The following is an 18,582-nucleotide window of genomic DNA, read 5'->3' as shown; positions in this document are numbered from 1 at the left end:
GTAAAATATCTATTTAAGTACAGTACTTTATTACTTACGTTACCTTCCACAACTGGAAGTAACTGAATACATGCACCGAGAACACAACATTCTAAATACTATTCTCCAGTTACAACACAGTTCTTTCATTTGGAGTTATCCAGATACTTTACAGTTACTTTTTCTAAAATCAAAATATACAGTAATGCAGAACATGATCACAACATTTAGGCCCAAACTGCACAGAATCGGAGAGAAAAATATAAAACACTGCCCCTTGTGGTGAGACGTGAGATTTGAACGTCTCCAGTGAGTGACAGGAAACAGAACAAACACAAACACACACAAACATACAGCTTTTTTTTAATCCTATGTAGCGTTTTTACTCTATCATTTAAATGTGACTCAGATGTTACGATCCAGCTTGGCTCGGATCAGGAAGGGAACAAAAAACAGAAGGAAAAATGGTCAAATAAAGAAGTCATTTTATTAACAGGTACATGTAAAAGGTACATCAACAAAAGTGAGATAAAATATGTATGAAAATAACCAACTGAACTGGACTCTTAGGGCTGAACATGAGAATTGATTTAACCAACAGAAAGAACAGTGAAACAGACAAAACAAGCAAATGGAGAAGTGTCCCAGAGCGCCCCCTGTCCTCAGACCCCTCTTTTCGGCAAGGAAAAAAAAAAAACTCAAGGAGAACCAGTGTGAAGGAGAGATCCACTCCCATGGACTAAACCAGGACTGAACCAAGGCTACGCCAGGCCTAAACCAGGACTAAACCATGACCCAACCAGTATGGAACCAGGACTGAACCAGGACTGAATCAGGACTGAACCAGGACTAAACCATGATCAAACCAGGACTGAACCAGGACTGAACCAGGACTGAACCAGGACTGAACCAGGACTGAACCAGGACTAAACCATGATCAAACCAGGACTGAACCAGGACTGAACCAGGACTGAACTAAACCAGGACTGAACCAGGCCTAAACCAGGACTAAACCATGACCCAACCAGTATGGAACCAGGACTGAACCAGGACTGAACCAGGACTAAACCATGATCCAACCAGGACTGAACCAGGTCTAAACCAGGACTGAACTAAACCAGGACTGAACCAGGCCTAAACCAGGACTGAACCAGGACTGAACCAGGACTAAACCATGATCCAACCAGGACTGAACCAGGACTGAACCAGGACTGAACTAAACCAGGACTGAACCAGGCCTAAACCAGGACTGAACCAGGACTGAACCAGGACTGAACTAAACCAGGACTGAACCAGGCCTAAACCAGGACTGAACCAGGACTGAACCAGGACTAAACCAGGACTGAACCAGGACTAAACCATGATCCAACCAGGACTGAACCAGGACTGAACCAGGACTGAACTAAACCAGGACTGAACCAGGCCTAAACCAGGACTGAACCAGGACTGAACCAGGACTGAACCAGGACTGAACTAAACCAGGACTGAACCAGGCCTAAACCAGGACTGAACCAGGACTGAACCAGGACTGAACCAGGACTGAAGTAAACCAGGACTGAACCAGGCCTAAACCAGGACTGAACCAGGACTGAACCATGATCCAACCAGGACTGAACCAGGACTGAACCAGGACTGAACCAGGCCTAAAGCAGGACTGAACCAGGACTAAACCAGGACTGAACCAGGACTGAACCAGGACTGAACTAAACCAGGACTAAACCAGGACTGAACCAGGACTGAACCAGGACTGAACCAGGACTGAACCAGGACTGAAGTAAACCAGGACTGAACCAGGACTGAACCAGGCCTAAACCAGGACTGAACCAGGACTAAACCATGATCCAACCAGGACTGAACCAGGACTGAACCAGGACTGAACTGAACCAGGACTGAACCAGGCCTAAACCAGGACTGAACCAGGACTAAACCAGGACTGAAGGACTTTTAAACAGAATGGAGTGATGACTGACATGGAGTGACAAAACGAGATACACATTAAGCACTAATAATCTAAACTAGAGTCTCAAACACACAAAGTCAGGCACATAAAAGAGACACATAGACCGGAGATGACACAACTCAGACAAAATGGCAGAGGGCCACACGGGCCGACAGCCTCGAGCAGGTGTGGACACTATCCTTAAATAGGGGAGGCGGCTGCAAGTGACACACACGATCGGTCAGGTGGGAACACAGTCCTCCAATCAAAAGCCAGGACTCACACAGCCAGGACTTCTTAGGCAAAGGAGACAAGATTCATCCACACACAAAACAGGACAGACAGATACAACAATGGGAAAGAGTGGAAGGTAAGTACTCAGAATGCAGTACTCTGATTGGCCCATGTAAAAGAACACAAGACAGAATTTGGGTATTCAGTTTTCTGTAGCCGAACACATTTTCAAAGTACTCCTCAAACTTCCATACAATACCACACCTCCTGCAGTCTGGTTCCGACAGCCGAGCATAACAGTCATAATATTAACACCGCACCAGTTGGTTTTATGATTTCATTCTGTGATTTTTACTGCCTTAGAACCAACAAATTCACCCAAAAATTCAATTGCAAAGCCAGCGTGACGTGGCTCGTAAAACTTTGAACGCAGAGGCGAAGTTTAAGCACACTTTCTCAGCTTGCATCTCCCTAAGGTTATGTGTGTATGTGTCAACAGGAAACACAGTGTCTCTTTGGAGCCAATTATGGGGGCGCGAGAATGCCATTTAGCGCGTCTAATGCACAGCTGTAGAGGCGAAAGCGTTCTCCGGAGCGGGTGTCACGCTGCCCGGGGAGACGCTGGGTTCACTGGAGCAGCGCTGGCAGGTGTAATGGGAGCGAGGGGTGTTCTCAGAAATCAAACAATCAGAGAAGAGGAGAGAGATGGATTCAGGCAGAAGGTCAACCCGAGTGAGAGTGAGGGGTGAGAGAGTGAGACTGAGGGGTGAGAGTGCGGGTGAGAGGCGTGAGAGGGGTGAGAGTAGGAGTGAGGGTGAGAGTGGGGGTGGCGTGAGAGTGAGGGGTGAGAGTGTGGGTTACAGTGAGGGGTGAGAGAGAGAGTAGGGGTGAGGGGTGGGAGTGAGGGTGACAGTGACGGGGAGTGAGGGTGACAGTGAGGATGGCGTTACAGTGAGGGGTGAAAGTATGGGTGAGAGTGAGGGATGAGAGTGTGGGTGAGAGTGAGGGGTGACAGTGGGAGTGCGGGTGACAGTGAGGGGTGAGAGTGAGTGGGAGTGAGTGAGGGTGATAGTGAGGGGTGAGAGTGAGAGAGCAGGTGAGAGGGGTGAGATTGAGGGTGACAATGGGGGGTGAGAGTGAGGGGTGAGAGAGAGTGGGAGTGAGGGGTGAGAGTGCGGGGTGACAGTGAGGGGAGAGTCAGAGGTAGACGTTAGAATAGAGTGTGGTATAGTCCAAGGTCTCCGATCAAATTTATATGGCCTTTAGGGGAAATCAAATCAAAAGCAAAACGTTTTTATTTTTTGATTGTCAGGTATCATTTTAAAAGTTCTGACAAGGTTTAGCAAAAGTATTAAAAATCTGATGCCAATTGATATTAAAACTAGTATTGAAACTAGATACTCATTTGAGCAGCTATCGATACTGAAAAAAAGTCTGTATAAAGACTGTAGAAATGGACATAGCTAACCTTCCAGCCGCTGCGTTTAAAACAGGAAGTCATGTGCTTCTAGCTCCACTGACTCTGGCTCCAATTCACTTTACATTGAAAAACTGTGTCTCCTCTCTCGGTAATTGCTGCTGTCAGACTCGTCATTTTGGTCTTAAAATGTTAGCAACAAGTTTGATTGACGGTGTTGCTAAGTGCTCAGTCCCTGCTAAACCAGCAGTGTGGGTGGGAAGGGGCATCATCTTCAACAGCTTTGTTCCAGATTGGCTCTTTGGTTGCTATGATACTCACGGTCGGAATTCCAAATGTAGAATTGGGCTCCAAATTGGCCCCTATAACTGCTCTAGCCTCGATGAGCTTCATTTGACTGGAGCTGAATGCTGTGGGTGATGTCGCACTCACTCAGACCACTTCTTTATACAGTCTGAGTCTGTCACTTTGTGTCCCTTTCTCTACAATCTGAAGTGGTCACCCTACTGCCAATTAAAATGTAAAAAAAAAAAAAAAGGTCAAAATATAATTTATTAAAAAGCGCCAGGCTTTTGAATAGCTCTTTGAAATAAACAGATCCAAAAGATTCAGATCCCACAAAAGAGCCGAAATTCCCATCACTAGCTCGGACATTATACAGGTGCACAAGGACAGAATGCCTCCAGGTGTGCTGTATGCTAGGTGCAGCTGTATGCTATTCAGATGTATAATGGGTGATCCTGGTCTCGCTCTAAGACTATGCATCAGTGGTAATGTATTTTCTTCATTTTAAAAGCACATATGTAGAGTGGTACATGGATAAAAGGAGCTGTTATGTGATTTATATAATGGGGACATCACTGAGCTTTTTCTTAATGTACAGGAAGAACATTCAGTATTGGCACAGTGCACCATGTACCAGCCACACATTTAGCCATTAACTGTGTATTGTGTAAAGAAGTGGACTAAGTGAGTGTGACGTCACCCACAGCGTTTGACTCCAGTCAAATGAAGCTCATTGAGGTTGGCAGTTATAAGGGCTAATCTGGAGCAGAGTTCCATATTTGGAATTCTGACCATGAGTATCATAGCAATCAAAGAGCCAATCAGGAGTGAGGCTGTTGAAGGTAATGCCCCTTTCTGCCCACATCACTGGTTTAACAGGGAGCGGGCGCTTAGCAACACTGTCAATCAAACCTGTTGCTAACGCTAGCAGGAGCGACCTCAAGGAAAGAAGGCGCATGATTTGTCTGTTATTGATTTATGGACACAATAGCAAAAAAACCACAAAAAAACAAAAAAAAAAACAGGATCATGTAGAGCGGGTTAATACAGACATTTTAAGACCAAAATGATGAGTCTGACAGCAGCAATTACAGAGAGAGGGGACACAGTTTTTCAATAGAAAATAAATTGGAGCCAGAGTCAATGGAGTCAGAAGCGCACCCATGATCACTTTTTATTTGGAATGCAGTGGCTAGCAGGTTAGCTATGTCCGTTTATATATACAGTCTATGGTTTTAATGGATGTTTCTTTTTTTATTTCCATGATTATTTACATTGTAGATTCTCACTGAAGCATCAAAACTATAAATGAACACATATGGCATGGAGCAAAAAAAAAACCTGAACTCAAAATAACTCCAAATATGTTTTAGATTTTTAAAAACAGCCTTTACTCTTCGCTTCGATCACTGCCTTGTACTCTTGGCATTTCTTGGCACACCCACCAATACAATAACACTGAGCTGGACTTTGGATTGTTGCATAATGGCAGAAAACTGATCTGAGTGTGTCTCTGTGATCTGCTCTTCAAGACGGGTCCTGTCCATTACACATGTGCTGCTCTGATGTCATCCCTATGCTCATGTTTACACTGGAGTTGTTTATGAGGTTGTTTATGGGGTTGGGCTCTTGCATCTTTTGTATTCCACTTTACATCCAAACTCTGCAGTGTTTGATGCTCTAAACCAGGGGTGCCCAAAGCGGGGCCCTTGGGTGGAGTTTTGCCCTTCAGAGGGTCTGATTTGGCCCATGAGGCAGCTCTGAGATTATTAAAAAATATATATTTTTATTCAATTTTGCACTGAAAAAACTGTCGAGAGATGAAAGAAGCCAGAGCAGTCCATCTCCTGAAGTCATAAATATCTTCACAGACTTTTGGTCCTCAGCATGCTAATGCCATAGTCTGTACATATAAATGGACAAAGCTAACCTGCTAGCTGCTGTGTTCCAAACAGGAAATGAGCATGTGCACGCTTCCGGCTCCATCGACTCCAATTCACTTTACATTGGAAAAACTGTGGCCCCTCTCGTAACTTAGTTGTTTTCTATGACAAGGACAATACAATCTTGAATCTGAGTCTTGACCCTTGAGCCTGAGACAGGGGCTGAGACAGGGGCTGGGAGAGGCGCTGAGACAGGGGCCGAGACAGGAGGTGGGACAGGGGCTGAGACAGGGGCTGAGACAGGAGGTGGGACAAGGGATGGGTCAGGGGCTGAGATAGAAGGTGGGACAGGGGCTGGGACAGGGGCTGGGACAGGGGCTGAGACAGGGGCTGAGACAGGGGCTGGGACAGGGGATGGGACAGGGGCTGGTACAGGGACAGGGGTTGGTACAGGGACAGGGGTTGGTACAGGGACTGGAGCTGGGACAGGGCCAGGGGCTATAGCTGGGACCATGGCTGGAGCTGGGACAGGGGCTGAGACAGGGACTGAGACAGGAGCTGGGACAGGAGCTGGGACAGGGGCTGGGACAGGAGCTGGGACAGGAGCTGGAACAGGAGCTGGGACAGGGGCTGAGAAAAGGGCTGGTACAGGGGCAGGGGCTGTAGCTGGGCCCATGGCTGGAGCTGGGACATAGGCTTGAGCTGGGGCTGGGACAGGGGCTGAGACTGGGGCTGAGACAGGGGTTGGAACAGGGGGTGGAAAAAGGGGTGGAAAAGGGGGTGGAAAAGGGGGTGGAAAAGGGGCTGGGACAGGGGCTGGGATAGGGGCTGGGACAGGAGCTGGGATAGGGGCTGGGGCTATAGCTGGGACCATGGCTGGAGCTGGGACAGGAGCTGAGACAGGGGCTGAGACAGGGACTGAGACAGGAGCTGGGACAGGAGCTGGGACAGGAGCTGGGACAGGGGCTGAGACAGGGGCTGAGACAGGGGCTGAGACAGGGGCTGGGACAGGGGGTGGGACAGGGGCTGGGACAGGGGCTGGGACAGGGGCTGGGACAGGGGCTGGGACAGGGGCTGGGACAGGGGCTGGGAAAGGAGCTGGGAAAGGAGCTGGGAAAGGGGCTGGTACAGGGGCTGAGAAAGGGGCTGGTACAGGGGCAGGGGCTGTAGATGGGCCCATGGCTGGAGCTGGGACATAGGCTTGAGCTGGGGCTGGGACAGGGGCTGAGACTGGGGCTGAGACAGGGGTTGGAACAGGGGTTGGAACAGGGGTTGGAACAGGGGGTGGAAAAGGGGGTGGAAAAGGGGCTGGGACAGGAGCTGGGACAGGAGATGAGAAAGGGGCAGGTACAGGGGCAGGGGCTGGAGCTGGGACATAGGCTTGAGCTGGGGCTGGGACAGGAGCTGGGCCTGGGACAGGAGCTGGGGCTGGGACAGGAGCTGGGGCTGGGACAGGAGCTGGGGCTGGGACAGGAGCTGGGGCTGATCTCCACCCTTCATCCATCCCTCCTTGTCTCCTCGCCTCTAGCGTCGCAGATAAAGCCGAGGGAGACGAGGAGCATTCCATTAGATTCTGCATATCATTTGAATGGTTTGCGATCCAGCAGAGATTAAAAACATTCAAATGAGGAAGTCGTGAGGCTACAGATGTCCCCGGGAATGAAAACACTGCCTTATGAATACTGAAATATGCAGAACGCGATCAGGCCAAATTGAATAATGCACACATTTGGAAAGGGCCCAGAAATGATGGTGAATTGTTTGAGTAGGTTTCTGCAGAAGGCCTCGTGTGTGCAGAGACGATTGGCTCTGGTTTTCACAGTTTCGTAACAGTCGCTCGAGCCAAGGTCGGGTCTTTATTAGATAACGCTGTGTTGGAAACCACACTTTTAGATGTAAGATTTGTTCCCAGCATGCAAGATTAACATCAGCAGCTTTCAATCATCATCATAATCATAATCTTTGTAACCATGACACCTGCTGTTCGCCTGCTTTTGAAAACAGCTCCAACTACATCATACACGAAGTGCGGAGCAAAGGGGACACTTTGGCCTTTTGATTTAACAGTGAACATGGAGCACAAGAACCTGACCCAACGAGAGGAGTAATGCTGCTGTCTGCACATCACAAGTTTATTTATACAGCACAAACATGGCAGATTTACAGGGCCCATATTACACTATTTTCCAATCTATGTTCTAATGTTGTTTCCTCATCACAAACAGACCTGGATTTGTGTTTTGTTTCATTCTCACATGTTTAACATAGAAACCCTGCATATTTAGGCTTCTCTCAAACAGAAAACATAGAAAACACTGTTCCAACTTGTGATGTCATCATGTGGTAATACAGAAAGTGCTCCACTGTGTTTTTAAACTCCACACACCTTCACTAGAATCACACCTGGAATTGCCAATCTCTTCTGAACTAAAGGTAAAATGAGCTGTTAACTTGAAAATAAAGTGTTACTCAAACATGTGTGAATGAAACAAAACACAACTCCAGGTCTGTTTTTGAGGAGATGTGAGCTTTAAGTCATGTTCTAATGCTGTCAAGAGAGTTTGTGTAATACAGGAGCTTTAAATGTGAATGATGAAACTTTCCTGCCAACGACTTGTCTCCAATGAGATTGTAACGCTTTGCCAAGAATGTTATGTATTATGGCATTAAATTTAACCTTAATCCCCATGGAGACAAGCAGGTCACAGCACCAGGCCAAGTTACAAGACAGATCTGTGGAAAGACAAGCCCACTTATATTAACAAAGCATGTTTTTTATGGTGTTTTTCAGAAATAAAACTGTCATTAAATATGTAAGATGTATATTGTGTTTAAAAATAAAAAGTAAAAAGTTTAATGCCATACTTTAGGACGTTCAAGCTGGAACATCTTCACATTAAAGACAAGCAGAAAAGTTACATAGTGCACTTTAACTCATAATGTTTGTATGATGTTAATCTCGTTAACACATCGCCCATATCACTAGATTAGGAAACAGTAAAAGTTAGCAGTCCACTGAACACATTTTAACGAGTGACTACAGTTTTAAAAAGATTTCCCTTCACCATTTAGCCTTGTTACTGGAATAGTGATGTATCGTAAAATGCCAGCCTCCAGTCACACTCCCATCGTGCTAGCTAAGTCCACTGTAGCCCCCATGGCAAAGTGAAAATCCCCCACGGCTCAACACAGCCTCTGAAGCTCTGACGGAAGCTGCGGGCATGACACTGCCTTAGACAGATTTACGGCCCCAGCACTTTCTCCCTGTACGCGTCAGACTCACAAAGATGAAGAAACGATACCTCCAAATGATTTTTAAAAGCCCCAAAAGAAGAAGCGGCCATTTTTACACAGAACAAAGGATCCGAACAAACCCAAAACAAAAAGATGAGCCAGACTTTGAGATCATCCCATATTTGAATATTATAACCTAACCTGCTAGCCACTGCGTTCCAAATAAGAAGTGATCATGGGCGCACTTTTGGCTTCATCGACTCTGGTTCCAATTCATTTTCTATTAAAAAACTGTTTCCCCTCTCTCTGTAACTGCTGCTGTCAAACTCGTCATTTTGGTCTTAAAATGTTTATATTAACTCTACATGATCCTGGAGTTTTTATTTCACTATTGTGTATGTAAATCAAGATATGAAGATTAATAGACAAATCAGACGCCTTCTTTTCCCGAGGTCGGTTCAGCTAGCGTTAGCAACAGGTTTGATTGACAGCGTTGCTAAGCACCCACTCCCTGCTAAACCAGCAGTGCTGGAAGGGGCGTTACCTTCAACAGCCTCACTCTGGATTGACTTTTTGGTTGCTATGATACTTGCGGTTGCAGTTCCAAATATGGAACTCAGCTCTAGTCTTAATGAGTTTCATTTGACTGGAGCTGATCGTTGTGGGTGAAGTCACACTCCACTTCTTTATACAGCCTATGGTTCCCACACACATCTTCAGCTGTAATGAGGATTAAAAAAAAACAAAAAAAACTTAAATCTGAAGTAGTCCTGCTTAATGAGAAATTTGATTTGAAGGACATTACATTCTCCTCCTGTAAAATGAGGAGGACTCGCTGTGTTAGATTTGAACAAGGCTCAGCTGGAATCGTGGGTTTTCTCTTGACGTTCTTGCATAATTTAGATATAAATTACTAATGCATTTGTTTTATAGAGTGCACTCAGAATTTCTTCACAGTTTGGTGTCGACAAATCTTGATATAATATTACGGTGATCTATCAGAAATCTGCTAAATCAAACCTGGAAAGATAGTGTTTGAGGTTCAACCACAGACTGTATAAAGAAGTGGACTGAGTGAGTGTGACGTCACCCACAGCGTTCAGCTCCAGCCAAATGAAGCTCATCGAGGCTAGAGCAGTTATAGAGACAATTTGGAGCAGAGTTCAATATTTGGAATTCTGATCACAAGTATCATAGCAACCAAAGAGCCAATCCAGAACAAGGCCGTTGAAGATAACCACTGGTTTAGTAGGGAGTGAGCGCTTAGCAACACTGTCAATCAAACCTGTTGCTAACTCTACTGGGAGCGACCTCGGGGAAAGAAGGCGCCTGATTTGTCTGTTATTAATGTTCATATCTTGATTTACAGACACAAATAGTGAAATAAAAACCCCAGGATCATATAGAACGGGTTAACACGAACATTTAAGACCAAAATGACGAGTCTGACAGCAGCAGTTACAGAGAGAGGGGACACAGTTTTTCAATAGAAAGTGAATTGGAGCCAGGGTCGATGGAACTCGAAGTGCACCCATGATCACTTCCTATCCAGAACACAGCAACTAGCAGGTTAGCTATGTCCAATTATATATACAGTCTAGACTGGAGTGACAGAGAGCAAAGGATCATGGTCTATGTAGTTCTGTTTTTTTGCTGCTGCAGCATCAAAACATTGAATTCAACCAAAGAGACTTGTACTTTGATATATGGTGATGGCCCATGATATTATTGTGAGACCTTTGACGATACAAGATCATGATATTTCTATATCAGTTATATCCCTAGGTTCAAGTATCGCACACAAAGTGAATAGGTTATAAATGTAAACACAAAACTGCAGATTATAACTTCATAACAGAAAGATAACACAACAGTTCTAAAGGCTGTAGGCTAAAAATCTTTTAATAATGGATACTATTGCATATCCCAAACATCCCTTCTGTACCTGTCACTGTTTTGTCATATCTTGGTTGAGTAAATGAATACTGCACTCTAAAGGGCTTGTGTCTTAAACGGAATTTTTACAACAATTACAATATGGTCCATTTTGGTACATGTTCTGTCTTCAATTCATGTTTTGTTCATAGCCATAGTCCCACTCACATTGTAACACAAGCAAAGTGTGAGAATTGTTTTGCACATGAGTACGATGGCAGAATGCATTAGCTGTAGTGGTAGTGGACGCATCAACCTTTGAGTCTCTAGTTATTTACAGTGTTATAGCAGAGACAGGGATATGAAAGTACAGTATATATGGCATGTCCTTGGTTCCATTCACAAACAGTGTGGCTGTGTATATTACATTGACACAGACATATTAAACTGACAGGAAATATATATGATATGGGTTTATTCTGCAGATCCAGCTCCAATACGGCAATAACTGCCTCCAGCCTGTGGTTTACTGCACTCGATCTGAGACTGTTGAACAACCCAACTTTAGATGTTATTCTGCAAAACTGACTCTTGTGAGCTTTAAGTCATGTTATAATGTCGTTACCTCCTCAAAAACAGATCTGAAGTTGTGTTTTGTTTCATTCACACATGTCTGAGTAACACTTGTCTACATCTTCAAAGCTCAAAATTAAGTTAACGGCTCCATTTACCTTTAGTTCAGTAGAGATTGACAAGTCCAGGGCTGAAATCATCCAAATGGTTCTAGTGAAGGTGCATAGCGTTTAAAACACAGTGAAGCACTTCCTGTATTACCACATGATGATATCACAAGGTGGAACAGAGTATTTTCAGTTTGAGAAAAGAACTCAGCCTAACTATGCAGAGTTTGTGTGTTAAACATGTGTGAATGAAACAAAACACAACTCCAGGTCTGTTTGCAATGAGGAAACAACATTAGAACACATCAGAAAATAGTGTAATATGGGCTCTTTAAGATATCTCAACAACCAAACACTCTACCAACTGAGCCACTGTCGCCTAAACAAGATCTCAAAGCTGTAGATGCAGTGCAAAAAGGATGCTTTGATATTGGGGAATTTGCAGTTGATAATTCTGACCTAACAACACTAATTAGAACAGTGCTTTCATTACACAAGGTTACAGAGCCAAAGTCAAAACAGCGCTCCACACCTCTGCTAATACAAACATTTTCAAATTCACAATTACTACAACGTCTGTCGGCATGGTTAACACGCAGCCCGCATACTCTGCTCACACGGAGGCGCAGACCTTGACACGGCGCCACAATGCAACTGAGCACCATCCCGCGTTTCCATGGCAACACCCCAGTCGCTTTTTTTTCCCAGATCAGCCCAGGAACAAAACACTGAAGAAAACAACCACGGCTGTTCTGATTTCTCACCTTGTACTTTCCAATTTGCAAGATTCCAGAAGATAAAAGCCCCAAACAAAACAAAGGTTTCAGCAGATGCTAATCGTGCGACAGGTGTAAGCAGCAGTACGCGGAGTTGTTGAGGGATGCGAGTTTGAGTGGACGCGTCGGCTTGATTACAGAAAACATCACTTCCTCTGTTTTGCACCATTTTCTACCATTGATTTCTGAAGAACTAATTAGGCTTCGAGGATTTTTTTTCTCTGCTCCCTCGGTGCAGTAAAATTTCCAGAAACGAATTCTACGCTCTATGTCTGAGTCACTATAATTAAACCATAATGAAACAGTGAAAAAATGGCAGTAATTATCACGACTGAGCAGATTCGGGGAGGGTCCACAAGGGGGCATTTGAGACGTGATTTTAAAAATACAGTGGACAAGGCTTACATTTTGGTGTTTTGAGGCAAATATTGGTGACTAGTTGTATATTAAGAGCTGTATTTGATTGTTTGAGGCAGATTTGGTTCTTAGATCAGTTAGTTAAAGAGCCGTGTACATGAGCAGTGAAAGGTAAACGAGGTAATGTAAGTAAGACATAGCTATACTTTGTTTACCCCGCAGGGAAATCAGTACTAGTATCAGTACAATTACTTTGACATAGGCTTCAATGCTGCTGGAGTGACCTGTCAGAAATAGCTTTAGTGCAGCACACACGGGACCCATCTTCAGATCTCGAGCCAAGTTTTGGTCAGGACTATCTTAGTTGGGGGAATGTGCCTAATCTGCATGTTTTGTTTGATGGAAACTTCTGAAGTGATACTAGTAGTGTCCATTCTTCTATGGAGCTAATCTTTTTGAGAGACTGAAGAAAAGGCTTCTGAGGTGGTCAAAACTAGGGCTTGAAAGATTGATAGATGGTGATCTAACCTTTGGTTGATGATAAGGCAAGCGCATTTTAATCAAAAGGCTGCTCATGTGGTAATGGAAAGTGGTACTGGAGCGTGGTACTGGAGCGTGGTACTGGAGCGTGGTACTGGAGCGTGGTACTGGAGAGTGGTACTGGAGAGTAGTGCTGGAGAGTGGTACTGGAGAGTGATGAGCGTGGTAATGGAAAGTGGTACTGGAGAGTGGTACTGGAGCGTGGTACTGGAGCGTGGTACTGGAGCATGGTACTGGAAAGTGGTACTGGAAAGTGGTACTGGAGCATGGTACTGGAGCATGGTACTGGAGCATGGTACTGGAGCATGGTACTGGAGAGTGGTACTGGAGCGTGGTACTGGAGAGTGGTACTGGAGCGTGGTACTGGAGAGTGATGAGCATGGTAATGGAAAGTGGTACTGGAGAGTGGAACTGGAGAGTGGAACTGGAGAGTGGTAGTGGTGCGTGGTACTGGAGAGTGGTACTGGAGCGTGGTACTGGAGCGTGGTACTGGAGAGTGGTACTGGAGAGTGGTACTGGAGAGTGATGAGCGTGGTAATGGAAAGTGGTACTGGAGAGTGGTACTGGAGCATGGTACTGGAGCATGGTACTGGAGCATGGTACTGGAGCATGGTACTGGAGCGTGGTACTGGAGCGTGGTACTGGAGCGTGGTACTGGAGAGTGGTACTGGAGCGTGGTACTGGAGCGTGGTACTGGAGAGTGGTACTGGAGAGTGGTACTGGAGAGTGATGAGCGTGGTAATGGAAAGTGGTACTGGAGAGTGGTACTGGAGCATGGTACTGGAGCGTGGTACTGGAGAGTGGTACTGGAGAGTGGTACTGGAGAGTGATGAGCATGGTAATGGAAAGTGGTACTGGAGAGTGGTACTGGAGAGTGGAACTGGAGAGTGGTAGTGGCGCGTGGTATTGAGAGGAGTCAGCGTTGTTTAGATGAGAGCTCTGAGTCAGGGCCACAGCGTCTCTTAATCCTCCTGAGTCAACACACTTTACAAGTTTTGATTTAAATCTGCACAATCTGACAAAAAGTCCAGAATCTCCTTCACTCTCTGTTTCTGTATGTGTCTATCTGTGCGTGTGTGTGCGTCTGTGTGTCTGTCTGTGTGTGACTGTGTGCGTGTGTGCGGTGCTGTCTCCTCTCCGTCCCTCTGTCTCTGATCCAGCCCCAGCTCTTCACCTTTTCTCTTTTCTCTCTCTCTCTCTCTCTCTCTCTCTCTATCTCTTTCTTTCTTCTCTGGTTCTTCTCATCATTATAATCCAAGCTACAGAAACTAAACCACCATTTTCTCCTGGTTTATAAGTGAAACTCTTGGACACGTGTTTCTGCCGACAGTGGAAAAACTTCCATGCTTTAAGACTTCATATACTGTACAAACTCAATCTAAACTACTATTACTCGTCCCATCAACACAAAATAAAACTGTAGTGATCCTGATGCTGAAGTGCACCAGTCTGTTTTTTCCAGTTGAAACACTTGTCTGCAGGGCATCTGATGGAGTAAATGTTCCAGACTTAGTTCTCCTCAATAAACTGTTTGTGATGAAAGAGGAGACCAGCAGCAGTCTGTGACCTCGAGAATACCACCGAGTATCCGCTGGCTTAAAACCTGCAGGATTTAGAGAGATAAACTGGTCCAGTTTAGACAGCTGCAGAGAAAACAACTAAATATCTGTGTTGTGTTGCAAATATCACTACCTCCTCACTCAGCCCACACACAATCAGCCTTTTTAAAATTTACGATGGTTAAAGTCTCATTTAAATCTGAAAAAATACTTTACATAAAACACCATACACTGTTGAAACCTATGGGGAGGGTTAGGATTAGATTAGGATTACAGTGTGTACTTTTTACTTTTACTTCACTACATTTGAGAGCAGTATCTGTATTTTCTACTCCACTACATTTTTGAATAGGATTGAAAAGTAAAAAAGTACTTTTCATGTGATTTGATGTTTCCATGTTCGTGGAAACATCCTGACAAAAGGTTTTAAATTCAAGCTTCGGATTTGAGCAAAACAAAAATAAATACACAAAATTCAGAAGAAAAATGAAGCAATTGACCAAAAAATAAAATATAAAAAAATACTATAGACCAAAATATGCATCGTTTTTAATCTATGTCAACTACATTTAAAACTTAACCCTTTAAAGACTGAGCACATTATAGACCAGTATAGCTCGCCTAGACTTTAATTCTTTTTAGCCATAAAAATCTTATTAAAGGTACTGCATTTTTCACACAACCACCTCTGTTTTACATATCCATCCGTATTTTTCCTTTGATGCTTCGAATGCATCGAACTGACTGAGAAAATCCCGCGGCACCTGCGCTCTGAGTTAAACAAATTAATAACACTTGTGAAATACTTTTACTTTTACAGTACAGTTTTAAATGGGTACTTGAGTAGACATTTTTCATTTACTTTTACTTGAGTAAGTTTTTACTTCTGTATCTGTATTTTTACTTAAGCACTTAAGACACACCACAGCTGAGACCCTTCTTGAGGATCATAGACTGTTTATATAAATGGACATAGCTAACCTGCTAGCTGCCACATTCCAAACAGGAAGTGATCATGGGTGCACTTCCAGCTCCATCGACTCTAATTCACTTTCTATTAAAAAACTGTGTCCCCTCTCTCTGTAACTTTTGCTGTCAGACTTGTCATTTTGGTCTTAAATGTCCATATTAACCCGCTCTACATGATCCTGGGTGTTTTATTTCACTATTGTCTCTGTAAATTAAGATATGAACATCAATAACAAATCAGGTGCCTTCTTTCCCCGAGACCCCTTCCGTTAGCGTTAGCAACAGGTTTGATTGACAGTGTTGCTAAGCGCTTGCTCCCTTCTAAACCAGCAGTGCAGGTGTGAAGGGGCGTTACCTTCAACAGCCTCACTCCTGATTGGCTCTTTGATTGTTATGATACTCGCGGTCAAAATTCCAAATATGGAACTCAGCACCAAATTGACTCCTATAACTGCTCTAGCCTCGATGAGCTTCATTTGACTGGAGCTAAACGCTGTGGGTGACGTCACACTCAGTCCACATCTTTATACAGTGCACCTTTGCTTCAGAATTAGTTTATTTCACAAGTGGTGACATAGGATTGTAAAATATGTCCTAAAACTTTTCTCTATGTTTTTTTCTTTTCAAAAGAAGAACTTTTTCTGCAAAATAAGTTTACTAAATGACAAAGGACTTTACAGTACAAAGCCAATCCCTCTTCCGCAGATCTGAGCTTTGTGACTCACACCTTCGTCTTTACATAGATCCAGTCTAATTGTCAAAGGCAGCTGTGTCAATCACTAACAAGATTTCCACGCACTCAAAACCATCCTTTGGAGTTGTAAACAGCAGGGCGTCACACACTAGACTTCTGCTTTGACGCGTTTGGAAGCAAAACCCAAAGTTATATAAGGTCCCGGTATATAGACGTTGCATAACTTCAGATTTATGCTCACAGAAGTAAACAGGACGCTTTAAAATGGTGACAGAGCAGAGCGGCGTTCTTACCTTCTGGAGACTCTTCCTGCACGTACGTTCCTGTCAAGTACCGGTGGACCAAGGCGGACTTCCCACTGGACAGATTACCCACAATCCCCTGCAAAGGCCAAAACACAACACAGTTATTAGGGACAGAAGTGGGGAAGAACACCGGCGTCCTAAAATAGCGAGACCTTAATTGGAGAGATGATAGATGGAGTTGTTCTTGTGCTGTTGTTTTGAATGTAGAACACCATTTTAAAAAGTTTTATTACGTAACTTTTAAGGTTTATATGTGGGCAGTGTGAAAGTAAAGTCTTGTCTGTATAAGTTAGGTTCAGGTCAGTTTAAAGTGAATGTTTTTGTTTGGGGCAGATGATGACTTTCCGTTTATTAAACTCTGATTGGTTTGGTCTCTGAGGTCTTCAAGTAATTTGAATGGAGCAGCACAAAAGGCAGAATAAATTAAACTTAAAACAGAGGTTAGCAAAGAGCACAGCGCTAATTAACCGAACAGGATCTGAAAAGCATATTTTGTGTTCTTGTGTTTCTTGGCATAAACACCTTCAGATTTGAAGATATTGTTTATGGTTGAGAGCCATGATTACAGAGCCTAACCACACAAAATAAAAACTGACACAAAGTTCAATGTCTTTTGTCAGAAAATAGGCTTTTTAGTTCGTTAGTTAGTTTGTCCAGTTTTTGTCCACTGACCCATAGGTTGGCGATGCGATTCTAGCTCCCACAGATGAATGCTGTCATTCTTGGGCAACCACACCTCACCTTCAGTGTCTGTGTACACTGGTGTATAAATGTGTGAATGTGTGAGTGGTTCCTTGATGTAAAGTGCTTTGAGCCTTGAAGGTGAAAAAGTGGTATATAAAAATGTGACTATTTACTATAACAGTAAATCTCCCATAGGGTCAGACCCCTGTCCTCCACCTGAAATGACCACGTCCACAAATTCTAGAACAGGAACCTAAGCTATTTTCTGCAACGGAAAAGTCCCATTAAGCTTGTGCCTCTATGGTTCTCATCTCTGACCCTGTGGATCATTATGTTATAATTTACAATGTTCATCTAAAACCACTTAAACAAATCCACTGATTTCTGCATTAGAAAACTGCAGTGTCCAGTGGGAGCTGACGTCGTTGTGTCGTTGTCATCACAACAAAGCGCTGCATGCGCTGTCGCCGCCCCCTATGAACAGCTGCACATCACACTAGAGCAGCACTTTTTTTTTTCATTTGTACCAAAATGACGATGCGATGCTGCTGAATCCTACGAGTATCACCGATTAAGAATGTAAAACTAGAGAAGGAAGTGTGTACGTCACAGTGGGCACGTACATCACAGTGGGCGTGTACATCACAGTGGGCACGTACGTCACGGTGGGCGCGTACGTCACAGTGGGCGCGTACGTCACAGTGGGCGTGTACATCACAGTGGGCACGTACGTCACAGTGGGCGCGTACGTCACAGTGGGCGCGTACGTCACAGTGGGCGCGTACGTCACAGTGGGCGTGTACGTCACAGTGGGCACATACGTCACAGTGGGCATGTACCAATGGAGGTGAAAACGCAGCTAGATCAACAAAAGGACATCTTGATAATGAAGTATAAATACGATTAGTCAAACATGGACGAATCACTCTAAAAACACTTTTGAGAAAGTACATGAGAAGGAAACAACTATGACAACTAAAAGCAAAACGTGGATTTTGCATAATGGCTCTGCTTTAAGGCCTTTTAACACAACCAAAAGCTTATCAAAATGATTGTTTGCTCCTTGTTGCTGACTGTGTGTGGCTCTTACACCAAGGCTTTAAATGTAATCACTTTGATTGTTATGTTTTTCACTGCTTCCTATCCCCAGCGTCTCCAGATCAGAAGAGAGC

The 18,582-nt window shown here is 44.3% G+C and overlaps 1 protein-coding gene across 5 annotated transcripts in view; it reads right to left on the bottom strand.

Moving 5' to 3' along the window:
• The window catches only part of agap3 (ArfGAP with GTPase domain, ankyrin repeat and PH domain 3), a 229,141-nt gene that overhangs the window by 93,120 nt on the left and 117,439 nt on the right, over positions 1–18,582 (bottom strand). For all 5 annotated transcript variants that reach the window (XM_033982327.2, XM_055228496.1, XM_055228495.1 and 2 more), the window contains exon 3: positions 16,715–16,802. In XM_033982327.2, coding sequence (XP_033838218.1) covers positions 16,715–16,802 — 88 coding nt within the window. The remainder of the gene's footprint in view (positions 1–16,714; positions 16,803–18,582) is intronic.

The sequence above is a fragment of the Periophthalmus magnuspinnatus genome, chromosome 17 (genome assembly GCF_009829125.3).
Source record: "Periophthalmus magnuspinnatus isolate fPerMag1 chromosome 17, fPerMag1.2.pri, whole genome shotgun sequence".
NCBI classification, from domain to species: Eukaryota; Metazoa; Chordata; class Actinopteri; order Gobiiformes; family Gobiidae; genus Periophthalmus; species Periophthalmus magnuspinnatus.
This window is presented reverse-complemented; position numbering and strand designations above follow the sequence as displayed.